This window comes from Drosophila teissieri, chromosome 2R, assembly GCF_016746235.2.
Source record: "Drosophila teissieri strain GT53w chromosome 2R, Prin_Dtei_1.1, whole genome shotgun sequence".
NCBI lineage: Eukaryota > Metazoa > Arthropoda > Insecta > Diptera > Drosophilidae > Drosophila > Drosophila teissieri.
This window is the reverse complement of record NC_053030.1, coordinates 18936363-18962097: the sequence shown is the minus strand read 5'-3', so window position 1 is coordinate 18962097 and position 25735 is coordinate 18936363. Positions and strand designations below refer to the sequence as shown.

The 25735-nt window shown below is 42.6% G+C and overlaps 7 protein-coding genes across 18 annotated transcripts in view; 4 read left to right on the top strand and 3 right to left on the bottom strand.

Annotated features, from left to right (window-relative positions):
- LOC122614869 (protein hu-li tai shao) overlaps positions 1-3241 on the bottom strand; it is a 28886-nt gene extending 25645 nt beyond the window's left edge. For 7 of the 9 annotated variants that reach the window (XM_043789568.1, XM_043789569.1, XM_043789570.1 and 4 more), the window contains exons 1-2: positions 3135-3241; positions 1907-2108 (exon numbers count right to left, since the gene is read on the bottom strand). The gene's annotated coding sequence lies outside the window, so the exon portion shown is untranslated. Of the gene's footprint in view, positions 1-1906; positions 2109-2354; positions 2425-3134 lie in introns of those variants that run through there. The other 2 variants (XM_043789565.1, XM_043789566.1) reach the window with 2 other exon arrangements.
- A 104-nt stretch (positions 3242-3345) lies between these two features.
- LOC122612114 (calpain-A) lies at positions 3346-8851 on the top strand. Of its 2 annotated transcripts, none has more exons than XM_043785505.1 (15): positions 3346-3457; positions 4337-4521; positions 4942-5118; positions 5180-5256; positions 5319-5443; positions 5509-5629; positions 5689-5929; positions 5988-6218; positions 6274-6666; positions 6737-6855; positions 7504-7546; positions 7599-7740; positions 7800-8027; positions 8085-8414; positions 8472-8851. In XM_043785505.1, exons 2-15 carry the CDS (start codon positions 4348-4350, stop codon positions 8555-8557), a joined length of 2487 nt encoding a protein of 828 aa, XP_043641440.1. In that variant the 5' UTR covers positions 3346-3457; positions 4337-4347; the 3' UTR covers positions 8558-8851. The 2 variants fall into 2 exon arrangements, with proteins under 2 accessions (XP_043641440.1, XP_043641441.1); XM_043785506.1 differs by having other exon boundaries at positions 3450-3549.
- A 112-nt stretch (positions 8852-8963) lies between these two features.
- Positions 8964-15496, bottom strand: LOC122612113 (focal adhesion kinase 1). The gene is given in 17 exon segments (XM_043785504.1): positions 8964-9749; positions 9752-9849; positions 9916-10026; positions 10084-10538; positions 10598-10687; positions 11805-11944; positions 12004-12143; positions 12203-12224; positions 12227-12406; positions 12461-12605; positions 12667-12799; positions 12864-12996; positions 13059-13554; positions 13616-13851; positions 13912-14021; positions 14081-14783; positions 14849-15496. Coding segments are annotated over 17 exon segments (3591 nt in total). The 5' UTR covers positions 14898-15496; the 3' UTR covers positions 8964-9399.
- A 294-nt stretch (positions 15497-15790) lies between these two features.
- Positions 15791-20235, top strand: LOC122612809 (transcription elongation factor SPT5). The gene is made up of 12 exons (XM_043786651.1): positions 15791-15892; positions 16284-16671; positions 16736-16860; positions 16919-17056; positions 17114-17564; positions 17626-17696; positions 17753-17919; positions 17980-18152; positions 18208-18461; positions 18521-18716; positions 18774-19497; positions 19556-20235. Exons 2-12 carry the CDS (start codon positions 16300-16302, stop codon positions 20122-20124), a joined length of 3240 nt encoding a protein of 1079 aa, XP_043642586.1. The 5' UTR covers positions 15791-15892; positions 16284-16299; the 3' UTR covers positions 20125-20235.
- A 569-nt stretch (positions 20236-20804) lies between these two features.
- Positions 20805-21912, top strand: LOC122613203 (60S ribosomal protein L11). The gene is made up of 4 exons (XM_043787263.1): positions 20805-20851; positions 20990-21112; positions 21194-21491; positions 21706-21912. The coding sequence occupies exons 1-4, from the start codon at positions 20846-20848 to the stop codon at positions 21831-21833; spliced, it is 555 nt and encodes a 184-aa protein (XP_043643198.1). The 5' UTR covers positions 20805-20845; the 3' UTR covers positions 21834-21912.
- A 768-nt stretch (positions 21913-22680) lies between these two features.
- LOC122614579 (ADP-ribosylation factor-like protein 6) lies at positions 22681-23469 on the top strand. Of its 2 annotated transcripts, none has more exons than XM_043789146.1 (4): positions 22681-22858; positions 22922-23053; positions 23111-23239; positions 23303-23469. In XM_043789146.1, the coding sequence occupies exons 1-4, from the start codon at positions 22681-22683 to the stop codon at positions 23467-23469; spliced, it is 606 nt and encodes a 201-aa protein (XP_043645081.1). The 2 variants fall into 2 exon arrangements, with proteins under 2 accessions (XP_043645081.1, XP_043645083.1); XM_043789148.1 differs by having other exon boundaries at positions 22919-23053.
- An 82-nt stretch (positions 23470-23551) lies between these two features.
- On the bottom strand, positions 23552-24913 carry LOC122614020 (elongin-C). Of its 2 annotated transcripts, XM_043788472.1 has the most exons (3): positions 24763-24913; positions 24469-24680; positions 23552-23838 (listed from the first exon to the last, which is right to left on the bottom strand). In XM_043788472.1, the coding sequence occupies exons 2-3, from the start codon at positions 24678-24680 to the stop codon at positions 23697-23699; spliced, it is 354 nt and encodes a 117-aa protein (XP_043644407.1). In that variant the 5' UTR covers positions 24763-24913; the 3' UTR covers positions 23552-23696. The 2 variants fall into 2 exon arrangements, with proteins under 2 accessions (XP_043644407.1, XP_043644408.1); XM_043788473.1 differs by lacking the exon at positions 24763-24913 and having other exon boundaries at positions 24469-24747.
- Between the last annotated feature and the right edge of the window lie 822 nt (positions 24914-25735).

Genomic DNA, 25735 nt, shown 5'->3' with positions numbered 1-25735 from the left:
TGTTGGTTAGTTTCCTCAACAATTGTTTACAGTTTTAACTATGCACTTCCTCCCGTGAGAATGAAATGCACACAAAGAAAAAAAGAGTCAATTCGATTTTATTTTCGTTACGTGATAAATACGCCACAATTTAGAATTTTCTTAATCGCAAAGATTTAGTACTCTTTTTTTACTCTATGTTGTTTATCGAATCACAACGTTTTTTTCTGTGTAGATATTTTGATGTCTCACTTTTTTTTAGCGGAAGCAACTGTTTTTGTATTATTTTTCTTTTTTTGTACACGGGTTCTTTGCTTCACCTTTTCAGTATTCGTACTGCAAATGGAATTCAATACAAATAATGCCTCAACGATTTTCGGAAATTCTCTAAATGCAACTTGCGGTGTGCAACAAAACCTCAATTGAAACCCTCAACCAACGAGTCACGTCTAATTTGCGAATTGAAAACGGACAACAGAGCAAGAGGAACAAGTGAAAACCATGATAAGGGGTGATGATAAAGGGGGAGGTAGCATAAGCAATGAATTATAAAGCCCACTGTCCATGTATTTGTATGAGTAAATTCGAATTAGCAACAAAAGCCAGCAAACAAAATGAGCAAATTTTCGTTTTTTTTTTTTTTTTTTTTTTATAAGCAATGTGTGCGAAATGACGTCATGTATCTCACAAAAGGTAGCTAAGGCAAATGGAATGCTCGATTTTGATAGGATGAGTATATAGTACAGGAAGTAAGATAAAATAAATCGGAGACAGTTTGAAATGGGTTGGTAGTTGCACAGGAGCAAACCCTTATAGCCTTTCATTGTCATGTTGTTTTGTTGTCATGTGTAGATGTAGGTACTTGTATCGAAACAGCAATCTAACAAGAAAACGTAACCAGCGCGAAGGTTCTGATAAGATTGCGAAAGAACACAAATACAGTCCAACTTCTATGACTTGCACCATTCAAAATTCATAAGAAGTCTACGTATAAAACAAAGTTTGATAAAGAGTTATAATACAAATTATATAGAAAATGAATGAAAAATTAATATGGGCTCTGAGTGACAACAATAAATTTGCAAATCGAACCGACTGAGTGGCAAGAACTCACTTCGGCAAAGTCTCTTGCAGGCATTGGGTTGCACTGACAAATGGCATAAACAAGTTTCAATATTTACAAATCTGTTTATCACTTGTTGCTGCTTTTCGCTATTTACTTCGCTGAAAGGCGAGAGACCAAGGAGGAAAAGTGGGTCACGAAACTTGCCTACAGATGCGCGCCAGCAGGAGGATTTATTGCCCAAGTGCATTAGACACACAGCTAGAGATTTGCAAGTGGCGTTCGCATCAAATTGCCAAATAAAAGATGAATAAAATCAGCGACGAAAATCGGAAAGTTTATTTTATAATCCGACAAGAGCATAGAAAGTCGGAGATAGAAAGAAACATGAATCATAAGGAAAGGAAAAGCACACGCACACACAATCACACCCACCCGAAAAAAGAGAAAGAGAGAAGAAAAGTGGCTAGAACATGAAGCTCAAGCAGTGGCGTCCGAATGGGGGTCTGTAGGGTGTGCCACCAAAAACTTCTACTGAAATATCCCAAAAAATTGGAATATAATATTTTTATTACCTAAAAATCATAAATGTACATAACCCCTGAATAATAACTGTAGTTCCGCCACTGTTTATAAAGCATAACAACAAAATAGACACACTACACACTCACACACACCGTGTTGCGTGAGCTTGACCAAACCCAAAAAACAAAAACAACACTTATTAGAGAAGCACAAAAGATGGCGTCACCGGCCGAATTGCCGCTCATCGTCATAACAGTTAAAACGAATGCAGGGCACGAGGGGATATTCACTATTTAACGGGATTATAACACATTATCCGGTAGATGCAAGAATACTCACCGGTACTTTTAGTATTCTTTTAAAATCGTTGATCCTCCAGTGGCCGCAAGCACAGGCACAGGTCACAAATACAACGGTCACTCACTGTATGTGTTAGAGGAGAAACGCACGCGTTTTTTATATATGTATTCTCGCTCTCGCACCTCGGTTTTTGGTTTTCAGCCGCTAATTCGTACAAACACACATACGCCACAGAGGGAGACTATCGGTAAAACGGGGAGGGAGAGGGTAGAAAATGTTTAATAGATTTTACTTTTTATTGCCTCGAATGCAATATGTTTAAAATAAATAATTTTTTGTCGCTTTGGGCTTCTTGCACTACACCAAGTAACTGTTAATAATTTATTTCAAAATGGCCGCAGCTAACGGTACTTTGCACTATTAATTCTTTGAATTAAATTTTAGTTGCACCGCAGCAAATAATATTTATTCAAGTTGAATTGCCTACGAGAACTTAATCCAAAATCGTACGGACACGTCCGACGGGCAGAGCACGAATGAAGCGCAAAAGAGAACTGCGCACGGACAGAGACGGAGAACTCTCGGCTTCAGTGTTAGGCAACGTCAAGTGGAGATGTTGAAAACAACTAAACTGAAGTAACTTCCAGACAAACTGGCTTCCAAACGGGGTTAACTAAATTTGGTAAACAATCGAAAAGCATCAGTTTGTCTTGCAAATCACTCAAATTGCGCAAAAATGTGTTCAAGAGAATACGAAAAGAGAGCGAAGGAAAGTGGGAGAGAGAAAGAGAGTTCTTCATCCTGCAACGCCCAAATATACACGCTTGTGTGTGTTTGTGTGCGTGCGAGAGAGTGTGTGGGGAGGAATGAATATTTGGAGCAAAGCGCAGGGGAAAATAGCGGTGCAAGTCCTTTTCGCCACCTTGACCACAAACAAAAAACGCCTTTTTTGGCGCTCTCTTCGCACTTTTAGGTATTCTTCGCACAATAACTATGTCAATTAAGCCGCACACGTCGATTATGTCATATTATTTATACGAATACACTTTCGCACACAAGCGTCGCGCCATATACACACATTCGTGTCCGTGCGTGTGTGTGTATCAACGGCGTCGCATTCTCGTCACCGGCAATGCCGTGAAAAAATCGATGGGCAATATGCTCTACGGGTTTATTTGCCTTTATTTTCTCATTTCGTTTAATAAAGTCTATCACTAATTTTTAAAGCTCACTAATTGGTTAATTGGTTCGATAAACCACTGCTTACAATTTGTAAATGCTGAATTTCACGAAATTTCGCCCGCGTGATGTGTTTCGTTTTCGATATTTCGTACTACGAATTAAGTAGAGATGGGCAAACTTGTAGGATTATCAATGTATCGATATTTGTTTGTACTGATTTCAATACATATATCGAAATATTTTTCTGGAAATTCTTGAAAATATCGATGTATTTAATATAAATAGGGATAGTAACTGAAAAATTTCGGCGAAATGCTTCGATAAAAATACCAAAACATTCGATAGCAGTCAGGTGTTGAGCTACAGATATAAATATTTGTAGTGAGTAAATATCTCCGTCTGGTGAAGGTACGCGGTTCCGTTACTTTATTGTTGTGTTGTGATTTTGGGGAGTGAAAGTGCGTGATTCGATTCGGAAATCGTTCTCTCGGCCAATCAAGGTCCATTGGGAAATGGGGAAGCATATAATATTAGAAATATCAAGTGCCTATGACGAATCCTCTATTCTCTACGAAAATATGGTGGTCACGGGAATGAGCTAGGCCCGAAGAATGCATTAATTACCAAACCTGTTTGGGTTTCGCCGTGGAATTACCAATGCTCGCAAATACAATAACAGATGGGAGCCCATCTAGCATATTTCGCCCCAATTAAAGGCCAATTTACGAATGTCACACAAATATGCAGTGCATTTGTAGTAGTTCCGTGGGTCAATGTCAATATCCCGGCTTAATATGGATCAGAAACGAAGTCTAATCTCCCGAATGGCGCACACCCTTTTGAGTCACTAGAGAATCTCATGCTTCCGAATGATGTCACACAATATAGCATATATGCGGATACATATATATAAATACAGCATTGTATATGTAGAAACATTTGAATTATATTTGGGTGCGAACCGAGAAATTCTTGTCTCCAAAGTATAATTTGTGTTTGCGTGAATTAAAGTAATTTCATTTAGCCCCAACTTCCAGTCATATTCCCTACTGGGAATATTAACGCCTTTGTAATGCTCGTTAAACCATATTTATGTCTCTGGGTGTGCTTTTAATGCCACTGCGAGGCAAATAAGTAAATATGGGCGATATAAATATTGCACGTTGCTAACTAGACATCAAATGTTTGAACAATAAATATATATTAATGGGTTTTTAATCTTAGGCGGCACCTTACATTGTCAACTGACTTTAAACTATGTATGTATGTATGTATGTATATTTTAAGATAACTGCACGATGGACGACTTGAGGGGATTCTTGAGGCAAGCGGGACAGGAGTTCCTCAATGCAGCCGGAGAGGCTGCAATGGGGGCGGCCAAGGATGTGGTCGGATCGGTGATCAACGAGATCTTCATCAAGAAGGAGGCCGACACTAAGCGCGTTCTGCCCAGCATCAAGAATATGAGAGTTGTAAGTTGACCCACCGGGTTATCATCAGTTATGTATTTACAAGGGGGGCTATACTAAACAAGCATTAAAACAATCCATTGAAATCTACATATGCATGTTAACATATACATTCCACCCATCATTAGCAACCATTGCAATCCCCAAGTAGTAGTACGTTGTACTATGGGAACGTAAGTACCTACTCCCGTCATCCTTGTGGCATTGGCATAATTCCCCTCCAAGGATAATGCGCTGCCAAAGTGTCGTACTGTGTTGTCCTTGTGTTGTTTTTCTTTCGCATGTAAAGTGTAAAACGCATCATCTTTTCTACAACTCAACTCCATTACACAACTTTGTCGTGTACATACCAAATACTCTTACTCTTACTGATGATACATCAATTTAGTTAGTTTCATATCACTAATAGCACTTATTTTTTAGCTGGGAGAGAAGAGCTCGAACCTGGGACCCTATTCCGAGGTGCAGGACTATGAGACCATATTGAACAGCTGCCTGGCCAGCGGTTCCCTTTTCGAAGATCCACTTTTCCCGGCTTCGAACGAGTCTCTTCAGTTTTCCCGACGTCCAGATCGTCACATCGAATGGCTGCGACCTCATGTAAGTATTGGATACTATCATACTGCCTGTTATTAAAGGTTTAATTGCTTTTTCTTTAAAGGAAATCGCCGAGAATCCCCAGTTTTTTGTAGAGGGTTACTCACGATTTGATGTCCAGCAGGGCGAACTTGGTGACTGGTAAGAATCAAATAAAATCACAACTAGCAAAACAATTTTAAATAAATGTTAACCCTTTACAGTTGGCTCCTGGCTGCCACAGCCAATTTAACTCAGGAATCCAATCTTTTCTTCCGGGTAATTCCAGCGGAACAGAGTTTCGAGGAGAATTATGCTGGCATCTTCCACTTCCGCTTCTGGCAGTATGGTAAATTGTTTATTGAACTGCACTCTTCACACTTTTCTCACAACTTTATTTTGAATTTTTTTTAGGTAAATGGGTTGATGTGATCATTGATGACCGTTTGCCCACTTACAATGGTGAGCTTATGTACATGCACTCCACGGAGAAGAACGAGTTCTGGAGCGCTCTGCTGGAGAAGGCTTATGCTAAGTAGGACTACATTATTCCACATACTTGTCGGCCCATTTATGTAAATATATGCTTTCTAGACTTCATGGATCCTACGAGGCACTGAAGGGAGGCAGCACCTGCGAGGCAATGGAAGACTTTACTGGCGGCGTATCCGAGTGGTACGATTTGAAAGAAGCTCCCGGCAATCTATTCACCATTCTGCAGAAAGCAGCTGATCGCAATTCCATGATGGGCTGCTCGATTGAGCCAGATCCAAATGTCACAGAAGCAGAAACTCCTCAGGGCTTAATCCGTGGACACGCTTACTCCATTACCAAGGTTTGTTAGCAAACTTGTAATAATTATAAATTTTAATTAATAAAACTTATGTCAACAGGTTTGCCTTATTGACATAGTAACGCCAAATCGTCAGGGAAAGATTCCTATGATAAGAATGCGCAATCCATGGGGCAATGAGGCCGAGTGGAATGGACCATGGAGTGATAGCTCGCCGGAATGGCGCTATATACCCGAGGAACAGAAGGCGGAGATTGGACTTACATTCGACAGAGATGGAGAGTTCTGGATGTCCTTCCAAGACTTCCTTAACCACTTCGATCGCGTGGAGGTAGGACTATCAACATTTCTTGTTAAAATATACTATAACCCTTTGTCTTATTCAGATTTGCAATTTGTCGCCGGACTCACTGACCGAGGACCAACAGAACAGTGGCAAGCGAAAGTGGGAGATGTCCATGTACGAGGGAGAATGGACACCCGGTGTTACAGCTGGTGGCTGCCGCAATTTCCTGGATACTTTCTGGCACAACCCCCAGTACATTATCACGCTCGTCGATCCTGATGAGGAAGACGAAGAGGGACAGTGCACCGTCATAGTGGCCTTGATGCAAAAGAATCGCAGATCGAAGCGCAACATGGGAATGGAATGCCTGACCATTGGCTTCGCTATCTACAGCCTTAACGATCACGAACTGGAGAACCGTCCGCAGGGTCTGAACTTTTTCAGGTACAAGTCTTCCGTGGGACGATCGCCGCACTTTATCAACACCCGCGAAGTACGTATATGGATATCTCAATGATGTGGTTTTAATCCCTTAACATTTGCGTTTTTATTGCGTAATTTAGGTGTGCGCTCGCTTCAAATTGCCTCCTGGTCACTACCTGATTGTGCCTTCAACTTTCGATCCGAACGAGGAGGGAGAGTTCATCATTCGAGTGTTCTCAGAAACTCAAAATAACATGGAGTGCGTACATGTAGACAATGATAATGAGTTTGTATATTAGAAATAATGAGGGGCTTCTGAAACTAAAAGCTTCTAACGTGCAATATGTGGTATGTGACTATAGTATTCTTTACTCTCTAGTGCTAGTAATTGTTTAACTAGATTTGTTTCTTTACCCTCCACACATTCCTGACAGATAAGTTGGTTATGCCTTTTTTAATCACTAATATGTATTTATCTCTGAGATTAACTCCTTCAGTATTCCAGAAGCTCGAAATATATTTCTTCTAGGTAAATTCTAAAGTATTGTCTGTCTGTCTGTTTTATTTTAAGAACTGATTTAGAAATGGAATTTAAGTTCCATTTTTATATTTTATCAGGCATAATAAGGGTGGTAGCAACTTAGTTAAATTTTTCTGTTTAAATTGTATTTTTGTCATGTAACAATATATTTATTAAAGTAAAAATAAAGGAAAACTCCCACAACAACATACTTTTGCTAATGAAACCACCAAATTAAGTTCATCTTGAAAATCTGCTTATCAATACTCATTAGGCCATTCAAAATCCTTGTATTGTACATAGTATTGTATTCCATTTGTTGTTCTATAAACGAATTGTGTTCCATTCACTTCAATATCAATCATTTCGCTTCTCACTCCCATCTAGAGAGAATGATGATCATGTGGGTTATGGCGGCAAAGCCGATACGGTAAGTTATCTGTGCTTAATGGGATCGCATAATCCGAACTTTCGCTTTAAAGATAACGCCTGGATTCCCAACACCCAAGCCGGTTGATCCTCAAAAGGAGGGCTTGCGACGCTTGTTCGACAGCATTGCCGGCAAGGACATGGAGGTTGATTGGATGGAATTGAAACGGATTCTGGATCATTCGATGAGGGACGGTAAGGCTGGAGATTGAATCTGATCCCAAATGGTGTTTCAAGCAATGATTTCCTTTTAGATTTACCCAAGCCAGTGGTCTTCAATCGTTTCTCCAATAACATGGCCTTTGAGACCCAGGCTGCTGGTCCTGGCGAAGATGGAGCTGGCGCCTGTGGACTGTTGTCCTTGATTTGCGGACCCTTTTTGAAGGGCACACCATTCGAGGAGCAGTTGGGCATGAACGATCAGTCGAACAAGCGGCTGATAGGGGACAATCCCTCAGATGGGGGTCCTGTAACACCAAATGGTGAGATGATATATGTCCTTTTTTAAAGTAGAACAAATTGAAAACAAGTCTTTGCAGCAATTGTGGATGAGACCCATGGCTTTTCCAAGGATGTGTGTCGCTCCATGGTTGCCATGTTGGATGCTGACAAGTCGGGCAAGCTGGGATTCGAGGAGTTCGAGACTTTGCTTTCGGAAATCGCCAAATGGAAGGCCATCTTTAAGGTCTATGATGTGGAGAATACGGGCAGAGTATCTGGATTCCAGCTGCGGGAGGCTCTCAACTCTGCTGGCTATCATCTAAACAATCGAGTTCTTAATGTTTTGGGCCATCGGTATGGCTCACGTGATGGCAAAATAGCCTTCGATGATTTCATCATGTGCGCTGTTAAAATCAAGACATATATTGGTAATGTTAATAGTCTCAATTTAAATAAGTGCAAATTCTATTGTAAGCGTTTTTCAGATATATTCAAGGAGCGCGACACCGAGAAGAACGAAACAGCCACCTTTACTTTGGAGGAGTGGATAGAGCGCACAATATATTCGTAAAGGAGCGGTTTTATATCTAAGCTAGCAATTCAACTCGAACAAACATTTACATGGAATCTCTAAATGGCTATCCGCAATATTTTTCTTTATATAGTACAAAACAAACTACAAACTACAAAGATTTCAGTCAACTATATAATCACGTCATTGTATGTATGTCGATAAGTGTTGTTACCGAATTTACTGACTTGTTGACCCAATAAAACGATTTATTACATTTGCATTTGAAGACATGTACTTGTAACTAGAGCCGATGTTAACTTATTAAATAATTCCATACCCCGTATTTTCTGAGATGTATTTAATTTAATGGAATGCTTAACAAATGTTGTAGTAAAACATTGGATGTCACGAAAATCATAAAAATAGAAACAACGCTTTTTGTTAAGTTAATCTTTTTATTTTTTGTGATTGAACCTTGCACCAAAATAATTAGCTTCGAGTAAAGCTTATGATGGTAAACTATAAATCACAATATAAATGTCTTAAAACACACCCGAAATGATGATGAATTCAATTTTTAGTTGTATTAGATCGAGTAGATTATCTATAAATTACTATTACTAGCCATCTTCATTCAAAAACGTGTCTTTGTTTCTTAAATTATTTTGACTACATGACGATGTGAGAATGCGGCCGGCCGAGTTGGGGTCTCGTCAAACTTTAGTGAGTAAGTATGTTCAAAGCTATGTATATTCCGTACGTAGATAAGCGAATTAACCGCTGAATAGTTCGAGTGATATACATATTCTGATATATATATATGTATATTAAGTATGTACAGTAGTTCGGTTGTTAAATTAATATCTATCTTCGCAAAGAAAACGAACAAGCTTTTAAAATTACGCGTGGCCGTGCAAGGCGGACGTATTGCAGTACATATGTTCCCCCGGGCTGCCGAGCGTCTCCTCAACAATTCGCAAGGGTTCATTTGTCGACCTGGTGGTGTCCAAGCCAAGACTCATTCCTCTCTGCAGACTACCACCACCGCTCAAGTCTATGCTGGCTTTTGGGTTTTGCAACTGCAATTGCGAGTTGAAGCTATGATGCAGATCATTATCATAAATTCCCGTGTTTTGAAGCAAATCTCCCGATGTGCTCGTCTTTATATATCCACCAAGGTCATTTACCGGCTCTGTGACAATAGAGCCAGAAGTTGACTCAAAACTTGATAAACAATTAGTTTCTTTAGTGGCGGGAATAGATGCTGATAACGTTGACGAATTGAATCGACGACATCAAACAGGTTTTTGGCGTCCATAGCCAATACGTGGGCAGCAGACAGCATACTCCTTCAAAAGAAATCCCAATTAGTATTCTTGAATATCAAAATTAGTTAGGGTCAGGTTAGCACTTACTTGCGATATTCACAATCCAGCGTTGTGTCGCTATATTGCTGGGCCAATCGCATCGCTGAGACCAATTCATGCATGTCTTTTGAAAGTACCTGATGTGCCATTTGCACTTCCCTATAAACATTTAGCATTGAATTAATCAACTTTATAAACAACAATAAGCTTGCTTACTTGAGTGCCTGTGCTGGAAAAATTACAGATATTTTGTCCACCGATGTGAGTAAGTTTCTCAACTTGACGCCCACATTCTTAACCAGTTCCAAATAACCCTCGGTATTGGCTTTCTCCACACCTTGTGACAGCGCCATTATGGATTTGACCACCAGTGTGGTGGCGCAATAAACTTCATCATCTGCGCGGTTCAGTGGTCGACTTGAAACAGCACTGCCTAAGTTTCGAGCATTTGGGCCCATCTGTTCATCTGCAGCCGTCAAGCTGGACAAATGATCTGTCGATGAGTGGTTCGACTTCAGGGAAGAGAGATTTGCATTTGGTGTCATCGGTCGCGAACTGGAGTTCGAGCAATCCGGTAAACTAGAAGGACCGGCTGACATGAAGTCAAGCTTAAACATTTGTGCCTGGTGATCATTGATCGATCCTTGAGGTATTGAGCAGGATCTCTGCCGCTGAAAATAGTACGATGACAAAGATTTTTCTTTAAAAATTATTTCTCTTTGTTACTCACCAGCAATTCCTCTTGAATTAACCATTCGCTATCGCTGTTACTATTCTTTTGCTGTTGTCTTAGTTTTTCGCCCAAAACATTGTGAATGCCCTGCAAATGAAAAGGATGTGTTACTCTCAGCTCAAATGTTCCTATGATAACTGAACTAAAACTTAAAAAATCAAAGCTAACTTAAAAATGTTACTAAATATAAATACAGTTATAATGCTGTTAAGTATAAAAGAAACCAAAATCAAAGGGGAAATAAAAAGGATATGCAAAAGCTTGGCTGCCAACGTGTCCAATAGGCCCAAACCTGGTTTCCTATAGCTTCAGCTTGCAATGTGGCCAAGCAAGCAGCTCCTTCGGAAATATTAGGGCCAACTGTGATGCTCTGTGGTCCCGAAGCCATCCACTGTCGCTCCATTTCTCTCTGATGTCTAAGACTTTCGTCCAAGTTGTGTGGGGATATAACTCCAAAAGAATCTATTGTGCCGCATACAGGAATATTCGGCTGTAATCCCATGCAATCTGTGTTTGGTACTTGGCCCAATTCATTTGGACGCACATTGATCATTGGGCTGAACTTGGGTTGCTGCCTGGCGGACACGCAGGTCTTCAGACCGATGCCTCCAAAGTCGTATATCTCCTCGGGAAGAGCATCGCATTCCATAGAGGTTTTCATCTGTTGGCGATAGGCATGGAAGTACGTGTTCCGCTCCATGCTCCTCGATCGCTCCGCTGTATTCGTGCAGTTTGGTGGCGGCTTTGTATTGTAGAAAATTAGATTTTGAGCTGACATCAATGACTGGTGGCGTTCCAGGCTGCCGCCTTTTGAGTGCATGGCTTTTGCTGGTGGTGGTGGGTGCCTCTCTAGACTCCCGTATAGGCTATATCCGGACACCTTGGACACAGAGGGGTTAGAAATGTTTTCGGCTTGCAGGTGTTCCTCTGTTTGGGGTGGACAAACGACGAAGCTACTCTTCGAAGGCAAACTACCCGTAAACATTCCTGCCTGGTGTGAATTGAGGGATTCATGGGGATTAGCAGAAGCAGTAAGAGGGTTAGCCATTTGACTAGCGCTGCTATTAGCTGAAAATTGGGACCTAATCCTTTCGGACTCTGCGATGGGGTCAAGTTTTAACAAATCTGCTGCTGGTAGCTTAGTAGTCTTAAGCGAAACATTCGGATTGGTGTCATCTAACCCTACGGCTAAAGTATTAAATACCGAAGCTGGTGTGGTGTACGCCGCTGGATTTATGCCTCGTTTCTGGTTCTCCATCATCAGCTTGGCCAGCACCGCGGGATTTTGCGCAATAATATAAGTCTGAGGTAGCCCCGTTGTTTCAGGCATTAAACCAGTAATGTCTGCAAATAAATAAATGATTAGAATATTTATAAATACTTACATAAATAGTAATTTTTACCAGGATCGTGCATCACCCTTGAAGGTTTTGATGGCGGAATGTCGATGTCATCACTGCCAATCCAGGACATGGAAGCCACTTTTCGTTGCTCCCGCTTCAGTGTCTCCGATGAATTAATGCTGTCTTCGATAAGAATTTCACTAAGAAATACAATATATATTGTTAAATTAGGTTTACATTTGATTTTAAGGTATCTTACTGCAGAGTTTCCTTGATCCGTTAAAATTTGGTCGTTTAAGAGGCTCGTATGCCCAGCATTGGGACATTAACGAATATAATCTAGGCGGGCAGTTGGGAGGCAATGGCAGACGCTCTCCGTTTTCGAGCTTTAATATAACATCGCTGTTCTTGACGCCTTGGAAAGGCTTAACACCGAGCATGAGTATTTCCCAAATGCAGACACCTAATATAAATACAGGATAAGCAATAGTATATACTAACAACATATTTCACATACCAAACATCCAAACATCACTAGCAGTGGTAAATCTTCTAAAATTTATTGACTCGGGCGACATCCATTTGATGGGAAGGGCAACTGTGGGTGTTGAGTGATAATACGACTGATCGGAAACCCAACGTGATAATCCAAAATCAGCCAACTGCAAGTTTAGAATCAACGTAGTACATCTCAGACATATGCAAATGTGCATTAAATATTACCTTAACACACGTTGGTGAGCTGACAAGTACATTACGCGCCGCAATATCTCGGTGAACAAACTTCTTGGATTCCAAATAACTGAGAGCAGTTGACAACTGATAGCAGTACTTCAGTAGCGTACCGTGGCTTAATCTAATCAAAATGGTCAACGATTGGGTTATTTAAATCAAATTAATTAATTATGCTTCAGTATCACCTCTCGCTGTTTGTCTTCAAGTAGGCGCGCAGTTCACCCAGTTTGGCCAATTCCATGACTATCCAAATGGGCATTACGCTGCAAATGCCAATTAGGCGAATAATATGCGGATGATCGAATTTTTGCATAATATCTGAAATTAAAGATGAATCTTACGAAAATGCAGTTAAATGGACATGGAAATATAAGACTTACAAGCTTCGGCAAGAAAGTTTTCGGTTTTTTCGGGATCATCGTTAGCTTTACATGTCTTTATTGCCACTTGAATAACATCTGGCCTTGGATCGGCATTTCTTTGGTCACTATTGCTATTTTTCCCATTTCCTGGGGTGTTCTTTCCCTTGCCCAATTTCGGAAGCGTATACGTGCCTACATAGACATCACCAAACTGACCCACACCAATTTTAGCGCTCGGCGTAATGAGGGCTCTGTCCAACTCATAATTCCGAACGGTGGGCGTAGAGTAGTCGCCCTCGCCCTCCAATAATCCAATCTCGGCATAATCATCGGTCAGCATCGGTTTCCCCTGGCTTGAAGTTGATTTATTAGACCCCAGCGTCGCATCGTTGGGCAATGCTTTTGCGCTATCTTCGTTCGACGCGGTTGTCTCTCGATGCCAAATTGTGAACTCTAGGTCTTTTGATAACAGCCTGCAGTAACCGTCAATAAGGTCAGCAATACTCTCAGCGGTCTGAAAATAACAAAAATATGCGTTAAAATATGTCATTTAGACAATAGAACTGCAAACTCACATTAATACCATTGCATGTTATAACCAAATCTTCCACATTGTTTGATGCTGATATTTTGATCTGGGTTTTAATCTTCTGGCAGTTGCAATTGAAGTTCTGAAGCTCTGGTTCTGTGGTATTCTCGCCAGACTTGGACAGTTTTTCCTTTGGTAAAGTGCACGTTTTAATAGCGACCACATCTTTGAACTGAGCCACGTTCGTCAAGCTGGCCTGAGGATGAGTCTGGTAAGAGATTCCTGGAAATACGGAACATGTTTTTAGCAAGGTATTTTATTGCATACCTGTGAAATAATTACCAATGTGAGGACCGACGTGTAGAATTCCAGAAATATTCCACGCCGAGCTCAGGGTTACCGCGAACTGCTCAAAGTTCGTTAAATAAATATTCTTCAGAAGATCAAAGAACCTGTAACAAGAAACGAAATATAATCGGGACACGTGACTTTAGACTTCAGGAATGCTCACCGCGTCAAGTACTCAATGTCGTTGTAATTGTAGACCTTTTTGTAACCGACTTGGATCAGTTTCTTAAGATTCTTTGGCTTTGATGTGGCTATCACAGATTGAGGAAGAAAACTTTTAAATCCGATTTCCTTTTCAATGTAGTCAATGTGCTGCTTCTTGTCCGGTGCTTTCACTGTTATGTTCTTGAAATAATGACGAATACCCAGACAGCACAGTTGCACCGCCACTTCCGTGTCGATGGATGTGACATTGGCTTGGATAAAGTCCTCTTTCACCTGATTGAAGTAATAGAAGCATGTGGCCTTGTCCTCCTCGAAGAGCTCCTGAATATTATTTGGCACGTAGCGCACTCTGAGCTCCACTCGCCACACCCTGTTGTCGGTGATCCTTCGGCCGTGCTCCAGCAGAACCTCATCCAACTCCGCCTGATTGTTGGGGCAGTCAACGTTGGAGCAACCGGGCGTCAGGATGTGCGACAGGACCTTCTGCATCGAAGTGCTCCTTGCCAGCCAGATCACCTCCTTGGTGATCATGTTGAGCATGCGGCAGGCATAACGCTGTATGCTGGGCGTCCTTCCATCCGTGCCCAGATCCTCGACGGTGCGTCGGATCACATGGAAAACGGTCTCCTTGACATTAAACCGAACAGCCTTAAAGCTCTTGTTCGGCATATGCACATGGATGAGGTACTCCTCGGAGTGTGCTGGCGAGAAAAAAAACGATTTCAATTTAGTTTTATGAGGGGCAGTGGGCAAGTGCATAACTCACTCTCATTTTTGGTGGGCGGCGGTTGACTGGTGGCTCCCGCGGTGTTCATGGTCCACAGTTACCGCACAGTGGGCGATTCCGGATAGAGGTTTCAACCTGAGATACCAGAAGCATATGTTACGGCGGATATCGATTGCATGACACAATAGCTAGCTAACTGGCGGACTTCCTGCGAATCTTCACAGGTGGAAGAGAAGAGAGACTTTCCCACCACCCAGTTCTGTGTTTTTTTTCGGTTTCGGTTTTTTTTTTCGCTTTCGTCTGCTTTATGGTGTTGTGGAACCACACCTTACTGCCCTGAGAAACCCACTTGCACGCCCACACTCTCTGCCGACGCCAGAGTTACGGGCCGTCGATCGGCGGGCTATATAACCGAATTCTTTAATCTGGTCGGGAAAGCGAGAGATTCGTTATTGCCAAACTCTCGGTTTATGGAAATACGGTCTGTGGTAGTGGGCACACACATGCACATCCCCGTATGTGCATCTGTTTATACATACAGTCTGCGCCAGATGTGTGGGGTTGATATGGTTATTGAATGGATTGCACGGAGAACCTTGCGGTGTTTTCACTTCAACGCCACATTGTCGATTCAAGTTATGGAAAGTATGCTCGCCCGCTGGCTTTTATCAGCCAGTAATGGTTATTTTTAAAAATATGATTACTTATTTCTCCGTAGTAGCCAGTGTGACCGAATACTTATGCTGATAAAAAGCCAGCTGGGCTGTTCCCGAGTTGGAACCGGTTCGCTGGAGCAGTTCACATCTTCTGTGGGTTTCATTGCAAATAATTGAAATTTTTACATTTATGTTTTTAAAGCGGAGTAAATATAAAGATATTGCCCATTTATAATAACATAAATTTGAGTTTTTGAATATACGTTAGTTCAGCGGAACCAGTTTACTCTTTGGTATTAGCCCTTCTATCGCAAGCAATCGATAACAGCATATTCACGGATGTGCCACCACTAGCGTGGTAAGGAGTACAATTTTTTTGCTTTTGCACAATTTGCTACGAGAAATATTATTAAACATAAAGAAAATAGTACGTACTGGCTTTGTTACACCTTCGCAGGAAGTATAAAATGCTTATACCCTAATATATATTGTGAATTGTAGTTGTATATATGGAAACCACTGTGTTTGTACTTCGTTGTACTCGCACACGTTTACAATTTCGTGTTTTACAAGCAAAAATTGAAGTGCGAGGATTTTGTAGATATAATTAGACTATATGGCATTCTAACTAGTATTATCTATATAACAATGGAAAAAGAAAAGATCCCCACCCGATCAAGTTTATTTACTCGTACTTACATATGTTTGTTTGTCCGCAAGAGCACCTGCATATCAAAATTGGCGGGGTGCTCCAATGCACATATGCATTGTTACCATATCAAATGGATTGTTATCAAATTTGTTTGATTTTCTTTCAGACTCACATAGACCATAATGTCGGACTCGGAAGTCAGTAATATGTCGGATAGCGGCTCCGAAGATGGATCAATTTCCAACAAGTCGCAACGCAGTGCCCGATCCAAGTCACGGTCGCGTTCTAGGTCCGGTTCCAGGGGATCTCGGTCCGTTTCCAGGTCCAGATCCCGCTCTCAATCGGGTCACTCTAGATCCGGCTCTGAATCTCCACAGAGACGTGACAATCGCGGCAAGAGCGATGAATCCGGTGAGGAGGAGGAGGAGCCGCCAGGCGAGGACATCGATTCCGAGGAGTACGATGAGGAGGAGAACGACGATCACCCAAGAAAGAAGAAAAAGAAGGAGCGTTTTGGTGGCTTCATCATTGACGAGGCCGAAGTAGACGATGAAGTGAGTCTTTACAACATCTATACTTGTTTTTTCATCAATAACAATGATCATTTACTAACTACAGGTCGATGAAGATGACGAGTGGGAAGAGGGTGCCAATGAGATTGGCATCGTGGGCAACGAGATTGATGAGTTGGGTCCCACGGCCAGGGATATTGAAATTCGACGACGAGGCACAAACCTTTGGGAGTAAGTTAGCGCTTAGAAAAGTATCCGGTCTCAATCTAATTGATTTCCTATACTCTAGCACTCAGAAGGAGGACGAGATAGAGGAGTACCTTCGTAAGAAGTACGCTGATGAGTCCATCGCAAAACGTCACTTTGGCGATGGCGGTGAAGAGATGTCAGACGAAATTACCCAGCAAACACTATTGCCGGGCATCAAGTAAGTTTTCACATTCTTTCCAAGCGGCAACTATTACATTCTATTTACTCCGCGCAGAGATCCCAATTTGTGGATGGTGAAATGTCGGATAGGAGAGGAGAAGGCCACAGCACTGCTTCTAATGCGAAAGTTCTTGACCTACCTGAACACCGATGATCCATTGCAAATCAAATCTATTATCGCACCAGAGGGCGTCAAGGGATACATTTATCTGGAGGCCTACAAGCAGACCCATGTTAAAACTTGTATTGACAACGTTGGAAATCTTCGGATGGGCAAATGGAAGCAGGAAATGGTGCCCATCAAGGAGATGACGGATGTGCTAAAGGTGGTCAAGGAGCAAGTTGGCCTCAAAGTGAAGCAATGGGTGCGCCTGAAGCGCGGTCTCTACAAGGACGACATCGCACAGGTGGACTACGTGGATCTGGCCCAGAATCAAGTACACCTTAAGTTGCTTCCTCGCATCGACTACACACGCATGCGAGGAGCTTTAAGAACAACAGCAACGGTAAGGCGATCATAAACATATAATAAATGATAATAAGAACCAAAAAAATATTACTCTATAGGAGAGCGACGATAGCAAGCGCAAGAAGAAACGACGCCCGGCAGCCAAAACTTTTGATCCAGAGGCAGTAAGGTATGTCTATCCATCAGATTTCATTGCACTCAAGACCTAATCGAGTTTTTGTTTAGGGCAATTGGAGGTGAAGTACACTCTGATGGTGATTTCCTGCTCTTCGAGGGAAACCGATATTCGCGAAAGGGATTCCTCTACAAGAACTTTACCATGTCGGCCATTCTCTCAGACGGTGTAAAGCCCACTCTAGCCGAGCTAGAACGCTTTGAAGAATCTCCAGAAGGTAAGATTCGGAAATTATAGCTGCCTGTACTCATATTACATAAAAATTTTACTTATGCAGAGGTCAACTTGGAAATTATGGGCACTGTGAAGGATGATCCCACATCGGCTCACTCCTTCTCAATGGGAGACAATGTTGAAGTCTGCGTGGGAGATTTGGAAAACTTACAGGCCAAGATTGTGGCTATTGACGGCACTATGATTACTGTTATGCCTAAACATCAAGATCTGAAGGTTTGTATAGCAAAAGACAAATAGAATCAAGTAATTAAACAAGTGATTTTTGCAGGATCCCCTGATTTTCAAAGCGAGTGAGTTGCGCAAGTACTTCAAAACAGGAGATCACGCCAGGGTTTTGGCTGGCCGTTACGAGGGCGAAACTGGTCTCATTATTCGCGTTGAACCTACAAGAGTGGTGCTTGTCTCCGATCTAACCAATCACGAGTTGGAGGTGCTGCCAAGGGACTTGCAACTGTGCTCGGATGTGGCCACAGGTGTCGACTGTCTCGGCCAGTTCCAATGGGGAGATTTGGTGCAACTAGAGTAAGTTTACGAATGTGCTGACTTGTGAATCAGATCTTATAACAATTCTATCATAACAGCTCCCAGAATGTGGGCGTCATCGTGCGATTGGAGCGGGAGAATTTCCACGTCTTGGGCATGAACGGCAAGTGCATCGAGTGCAAACCAACAGCATTGCACAAGCGCCGCGAGAACCGCAATACTGTGGCTCTGGATGCCGATCAGAACCAGATTCGCCGGAGGGATATTGTCAAGGTGATGGAGGGTCCCCATGCTGTAAGTTATTTAATGTTAGCCACTTTAGAGCATATTTAAAGGCAAGCCTTCTTTTAGGGACGTTCCGGCGAGATCAAGCATTTGTACCGCAGTTTGGCCTTCCTCCATTGCCGCATGTACACGGAGAACGGTGGAATATTTGTGTGCAAGACCAGGCACTTGCAGTTGGCTGGAGGCAGCAAGACGAACGTTAATAATGCCGGCACTCTTGGTGGCTTGGGTTTCATGTCGCCGCGCATTCAATCGCCAATGCATCCATCCGGTGGTCGTGGAGCTCGTGGTGGCGCACGTGGTGGACGAGGTGGCTTCCGAGTGACCCGTGATCGCGAGATCTTGGGTAAAACCATTAAGATCAGTGGAGGACCCTACAAGGGCGCCGTGGGAATTGTCAAGGATGCCACTGAGAGCACGGCTCGTGTGGAACTGCATACCTCATGCCAGACGATTTCGGTGGACCGGAATCATATTGCCATTGTGGGAGTCACCGGAAAGGAGGGCAGTGTCTCCACATATGGACGCACCCCAGCTCGCACTCCCGGCTACGGAGCACAGACGCCCAGTTATACCGCTGCCGGATCGAAAACGCCGTTGGTGGGAAGCCAAACGCCCAACTGGGATACGGATACTCGTACTCCTTATGGCACAATGACGCCATCGCACGATGGCAGCATGACACCTCGTCATGGCGCTTGGGATCCAACGGCAAACACAACCCCAGCCAGGAACAACGATTTCGATTACTCCCTCGAGGAGCCCAGTCCCAGCCCTGGCTACAATCCCAGTAAGTACTTTGCTTACGCTTTCTTCCTTACATATTCTAACGCTATCGCATCTTTAAGGTACCCCTGGCTACCAGATGACTTCCCAGTTTGCTCCGCAAACTCCTGGCACTCTGTACGGATCGGACAGGAGCTACAGTCCATTCAATCCCAGCCCCAGTCCTGCTCCGTCGCCGTATCCCGTTGGCTACATGAACACTCCGTCGCCATCGACCTATTCACCGAATACTCCGGGTGGCATACCGCAGTCGCCGTACAATCCCCAGACACCTGGAGCCAGTCTGGACTCCTCGATGGGCGACTGGTGCACTACGGATATTGAAGTTCGTATTCACACGCACGACGACACCGATCTCGTTGGGCAAACGGGCATCATCCGCACCGTTTCGAACGGTGTGTGCTCCGTATTCCTGCGCCAGGAGGACCGCAGTGTGTCCATTGTCAGCGAGCACTTGGCGCCAGTGCCACCAAACAGTGGCGACGAATTCAAGGTCATCTACGGCGAGGAGCGCGAGTCCGTGGGCAGAGTGCTGTCCAAACAGGAGGGCGATGTCCTTGTGTGCAAGATAAACGACGAGGTCAAGATGATACCGGTGAACCACCTCTGCAAGATGAAGTCCATCGACTAAGCTCCACACACGGGTTGGTGCCACACACTTCAAAGTTGACGAACCCTTCGATGAAATATACAGACATTATTACTAAAATTAATAATCCAAATAAACTATTATGGACGTTTACTTAAAGTTTTTAATTTGTATCCCTAAAAATGCATTATTTTGGCTGTATTATTGCAGCGGTGTGTTTAATATATGATAAAATTAGTTTAGCTGGCAGAATTTCAAACTATTTTAAATTCCTAAAAATTTGGCTTGTGGATTTTGCGCTCTAAGCCAATAAATGATATTTAACAAATCAATCTTCTTCAGAAGCATGCTTCAAAGTAATTTAATATGCATTCTTTTAAACGTCTGCGCCATAAAGTAAACCCAATTATCTGCCACATTTATTGTTAATTGTCCAAAAGAATATTTAAATCATCCAGATTCAGCTCTTAACAGTAGAGGAATACCCCATTTATTTACAATTTGCCATGTTAACCGCTAGTGATGGAACAGCGAGCGCACAACAGCACGATAGTCCGATAACAGCACGACAACAGCACGTGTCGTGCGTTATTTAGGCCCATTCGTGCGCTTCGGCGCGGCCACACTAACCTTTCCTTCTTTTCTTACAAGTTTCCGGTGAGTGCTCCGCGTTTTTTTGGCTGATATTTTTATTTAACCACTTTTTAACCGTCTATTTGCAGCGAGGGATACCTGTGAGCAGCTTTCACTCCTACATACCACAATGGCGGTACGTTGAACCACAAACTATGCACGCATCGACATATTTTCAACCATATTTCTTGGCATGCAAATTTGTACGCTGTGTTCGTGGTGTGTTTACGATGGAAGCACAAGAAGTGACGAGTTTCTTTGGTTGTTTTTGCAGGCTGTTACCAAGAAGATCAAGCGCGACCCCGCGAAGAACCCAATGAGGGATCTGCACATCCGCAAGCTCTGCCTGAACATCTGCGTGGGCGAGTCTGGTGATAGGCTGACCCGTGCCGCCAAGGTAAGATTAGAGCAAAACGCTGGAAAACCATGATCACTGGCTAACTGGAGCACTTCGTATCCGCGTCTATCATGCAAACAGGTGCTGGAGCAGCTGACTGGTCAGCAGCCAGTGTTCTCCAAGGCCCGCTACACGGTGCGTTCGTTCGGTATTCGCCGTAACGAGAAGATCGCTGTCCACTGCACGGTGCGTGGCGCCAAGGCTGAGGAGATCCTCGAGCGTGGCTTGAAGGTGCGCGAGTACGAGCTGCGTCGGGAGAACTTCTCCTCCACCGGCAACTTCGGTTTCGGCATCCAGGAACACATCGATCTGGGTATCAAGTACGATCCCTCCATCGGTATCTATGGTCTGGACTTCTACGTCGTCCTCGGCCGTCCTGGTAAGCATCTCCTACGTTCCCAATCGCGCACTTAATTAGGTATCTCTGCCAACCGAGGCACTGATGCTCAGTGAATGTGCGCATAGCAAAGAAGATGTGCTTAGTTGGACTTGCTTCATTCCATGCGAGGCCACACGGTACAATTTCGACATCATCTCCTGGATTTCCATCAAGTAGATAGTTTACTTATCCGCCACTCTGATTTATCTTGCAGGCTACAACGTGAACCACAGGAAGCGCAAGTCCGGCACTGTCGGCTTCCAGCACCGCCTCACCAAGGAGGATGCCATGAAGTGGTTCCAGCAGAAATACGATGGTATCATCTTGAACACCAAGAAGTAGAGGAGCTCTATCCGTAACCATGTTTTTTAAGAAGAATTCTACAATAAACCTTGGCTTGTGTCAACACGTAAAACTCGTAGTTCTGGTCAACATTATTTATCGCCAATAGTTTCAACTGAATGGATTATGAATCGAGCTATTCGGAGAAAAACAATTGCTGGTATTTCTTATCCGGTTTTGAGTTCGAAGTTGGTGTTGTTAAAGTACTACGTGTTATAGTATCTGGATGAAGTCGTTTGGATATCAGTTACGGGCATTCAAGATTTTAAAGTTTACTGTTCATTATATCAATTTCAAAGTAATTTCTTGTACTAATAATGAAATCAATTGTGATGTGTCATTTAAATGACAAAACTTTTGTAACAAAATCAACAAATCCTTGGAAGTTTAAGAAATAATTATGTTTTGCCATTGCTACTGGTTTTCTATTAGTTAATTCATATCAACAAAATCACTGCTACAAAAGAGACGAAATTCTGTCTTTAAAGAAGTATAGATTCAAAAGCTTAAGGCCAATGTATGTCGCTGGGAAATCCTTCACTCTCGATGCAGTTCTGTGCGGGTGTACTTACGTCCAAAACTATTCCATCTTGGGGATGATAGGTGACCTCCCCCTGCTTTTTACCAAACCGAACCAATACTCAAAGTCACGCCTTAGGTGAACTTGAAAATTTGTGGGGGCGAACGAATCGGAAGCGGCAGCCAAAGTTGAAGGTGGCCATAAGTTTCAATAAATCGATGCCAACACCTAGCTGGTTGCCATGGCAATTGAAAGTCCTTTGCAGGGCCAAACACGTCAGGAAAATCGCCGTAAACAAAATAAAATTGATGCCTGTCCGCCAGTAAAATGGGAATGTTGCACAATTTGGCCGACTTGATAAAGATTAAAAAGGATAAAATGACGATACTGGTGCTGGGACTGAACAACAGTGGCAAGTCCTCGATAATTAACCACTTCAAGAAGTCCAGCGAACAGACATCCATTGTGGTGCCCACAGTTGGCTTCATGGTGGAACAGTTTTACAGTAAGTGGTCGTGGAATCATCATCAAAGCGTCCAACTATGACTAATATATCCCCTTGGAGCAGGCATGTCGGGTGTGTCCATAAAGGCAATCGACATGTCCGGTGCGACGCGTTACAGGAATCTCTGGGAGCACCAGTTCAAGAACTGCCACGGAATCATATACGTCATTGACTCCAGCGATCGCATGAGATTCGGTATTGCATGTGCAAATTAACAATGCTCGCATATCCATCTCAATGTTTCCATTTTAGTGGTGGTCAAGGATGAGTTGGATCTGGTGCTGCAGCATCCGGACTTGAGCAACCGCATTGTGCCAATCCTCTTCTATGGCAATAAAATGGACATGGAGGACTCGCTTTCCAGTGTGAAAATAGCAGCAGGTGCTTGTCTTAAGATACTTAAAAGGTTATAATGATGTCTTATGATATATCATCTGCATGCAGCGCTCAGATTGGAGAACATTAAGGATAAACCCTGGCACATCTGCTCCAGCAGCGCTATATCCGGCGAGGGTCTGGGCGAGGGTGTCCAGTGGCTTATTCAGCAAATGCGTTTCGCCATGTTGAACAACAAAAATGCAGCCAAATCCAGGTCCAAGCACTCCAAATAGAACTCGACGCTCCGCACTTGTCTTGATGTTTAATAAAATGCAATGTTTTTGAAAAAAGCAAAGCGCATTACAAATCGAATCGTTTAGGAAATCAACAGAAATTTATTTTCTCGCAGGGACAATCTTCTCGTTTCATTACAAATTAACATGGGCGAATTACGCTTTACGCGGTCTAGCCCTCATTCGTTCACTTGTAAATAATGTAAATTCAAATTAACCAATATTATTTAGCAGTCTAGGAAATTAGCCGCCATCAAAAGTTCTAATGCGATCTCCGGGGCGATCGGGAATTCGGGTATTTCGGTAGAACTGTTGGTGTAACGCACTTTATAGGTGAAGTACATGCAGACCTTTTGTAGGACGTGGGATCTGAAAGGAATTAATAGTTTTAAAAGTTTTAAAAAAGGGCTTTTGATGGGTTGCGACTACTACTATAACAATGATTCTTAAACAGACATATCAAAAATACGCGAATTCTTGAGCATTTGAATTTATAAGTTGGTTTAGTTCAAGAAGAGCTGAGTATGGAGTTAGGAGCTTTGTTCATAGAAAGATAATACCTTACAGTTTGTTACATATTTTGTATCCTATTATAGGTTTTTAGTTTACATCAATCAGAATAAATATCAAATAAACATAACTTTCTCTAGAAACGGATAACGTTTGACTAGCATTTGAAATAACACCCGCAGCAATCGATGCCGGACTGTGTGCTAATCTAATGCGCGCAATTGTGCCGGAGATTACGTGTAAAACGGACAGATTTGAATCATTGCGAGCGATCTGTAATCCGTGGACTTTAGTTGGGTGTGCTGAATGTACATGCATGTACCCGTGCAACTGCGTACATATGACGTATGTACCGTACATCTGTGCAAATTTGTCGCCGGTCAATAGGTCACATAGACATAGATCGCGATGACTGGGGCCGTGCAGGTGAGAGCCGGCGGAGCAAATGGGCATGGGCCTGGGCCTGGGAAGGAGGCCCACCCTACTTACGGTATCTCCCGGAAATGCACCTCGTTGGCCTCGTTCTCGGCAAACTGACCCGGTCCGGACAACATCGCCCGGATTGTGCCGGAGGTGAGAGCGTGCTCGCGTTTGACGACAAATTCGTGGCCGTCCGACGAAATCAGCTTCACGTACATGGCGTCCGGACCCTCGCATCCGCCGTAGATCTTGTCGCCGCGCTGCTCGTCCATTGCTATCATCTTAAACGGGTAGAAGCGGCAAATCGTTGATGGGATTAGCACGGATCGCGAAAATCGCCCTATTATTTATATTTTATCTTACTTGTCAAATATCAGTCAGTGACACTCACACACGGCCGCACGAAACGCACACACACACAATCAATACACACTGTGCACACTGTTTTCGGTGGCCCTGGCAACGCAGTGTTGCCAGCCGATAAGTAATCGATTTTTAAATATTTTACTGCTAAATTATTTTTTTAACCCATTTATGCATTAATAAATATAACAAAAATGTTTAATTTTGAGATGCGAAACATATTAATATTATTTAAGGTTATAATCCTATTAAACAATTTAATTTAAACTAAGCTAAATAGAATAACATTATTTAACTCTAGATTAACTTTAATCTAAGCTTTAGTTTTCATATGATATTTTATTAATAATTTATAATTAGCAAATCAAAGGAATCTGCTGCACAGACATAGTTAATAGAGTTATTTCAACCAAGCAATTATGCTTATTAAAACGAATTAAGGTTATGATTCATGACTCATTATTTATGACACATGCAAAGTGGATTTTGAAGTTTTGAATAAAAACAAAAAGCATGCGGGCCACCTTCATGGAAATCTTGTGTGGGAAACTATAGCGATAAGTCTACTATAAAGTATATATATTAATTAGATTTATTGCATGCAAGGCCGACTGAACCACAATGGTACGTAGGCGCACTTCCTACGTTGAAAATATCATGACATGTCCTCTTCAAGGGCGAACCACTTTTGTTTTTGCAACATTCGCTCGAAAGTTGAGGTAGGTAGCAAATCATTGACAATAAATAAAAGAGTCTATAAATAAACCAATGCTGCGAATGAAATTATCAATCATCAAAACATACCCATGTCCAAACAAACACAGCCGGTGAAAAGATTTCTATTGTTTTCAGCTGAGAGAGAAAACCTCATAAAATAAACACAAATTTGCAGTGTGAATTCAAACAAAACGCAAAGTAATACTGCGAGAAAATGTGAAACAATGTACAAATACTTTGTTTTTCTCAAAACCAA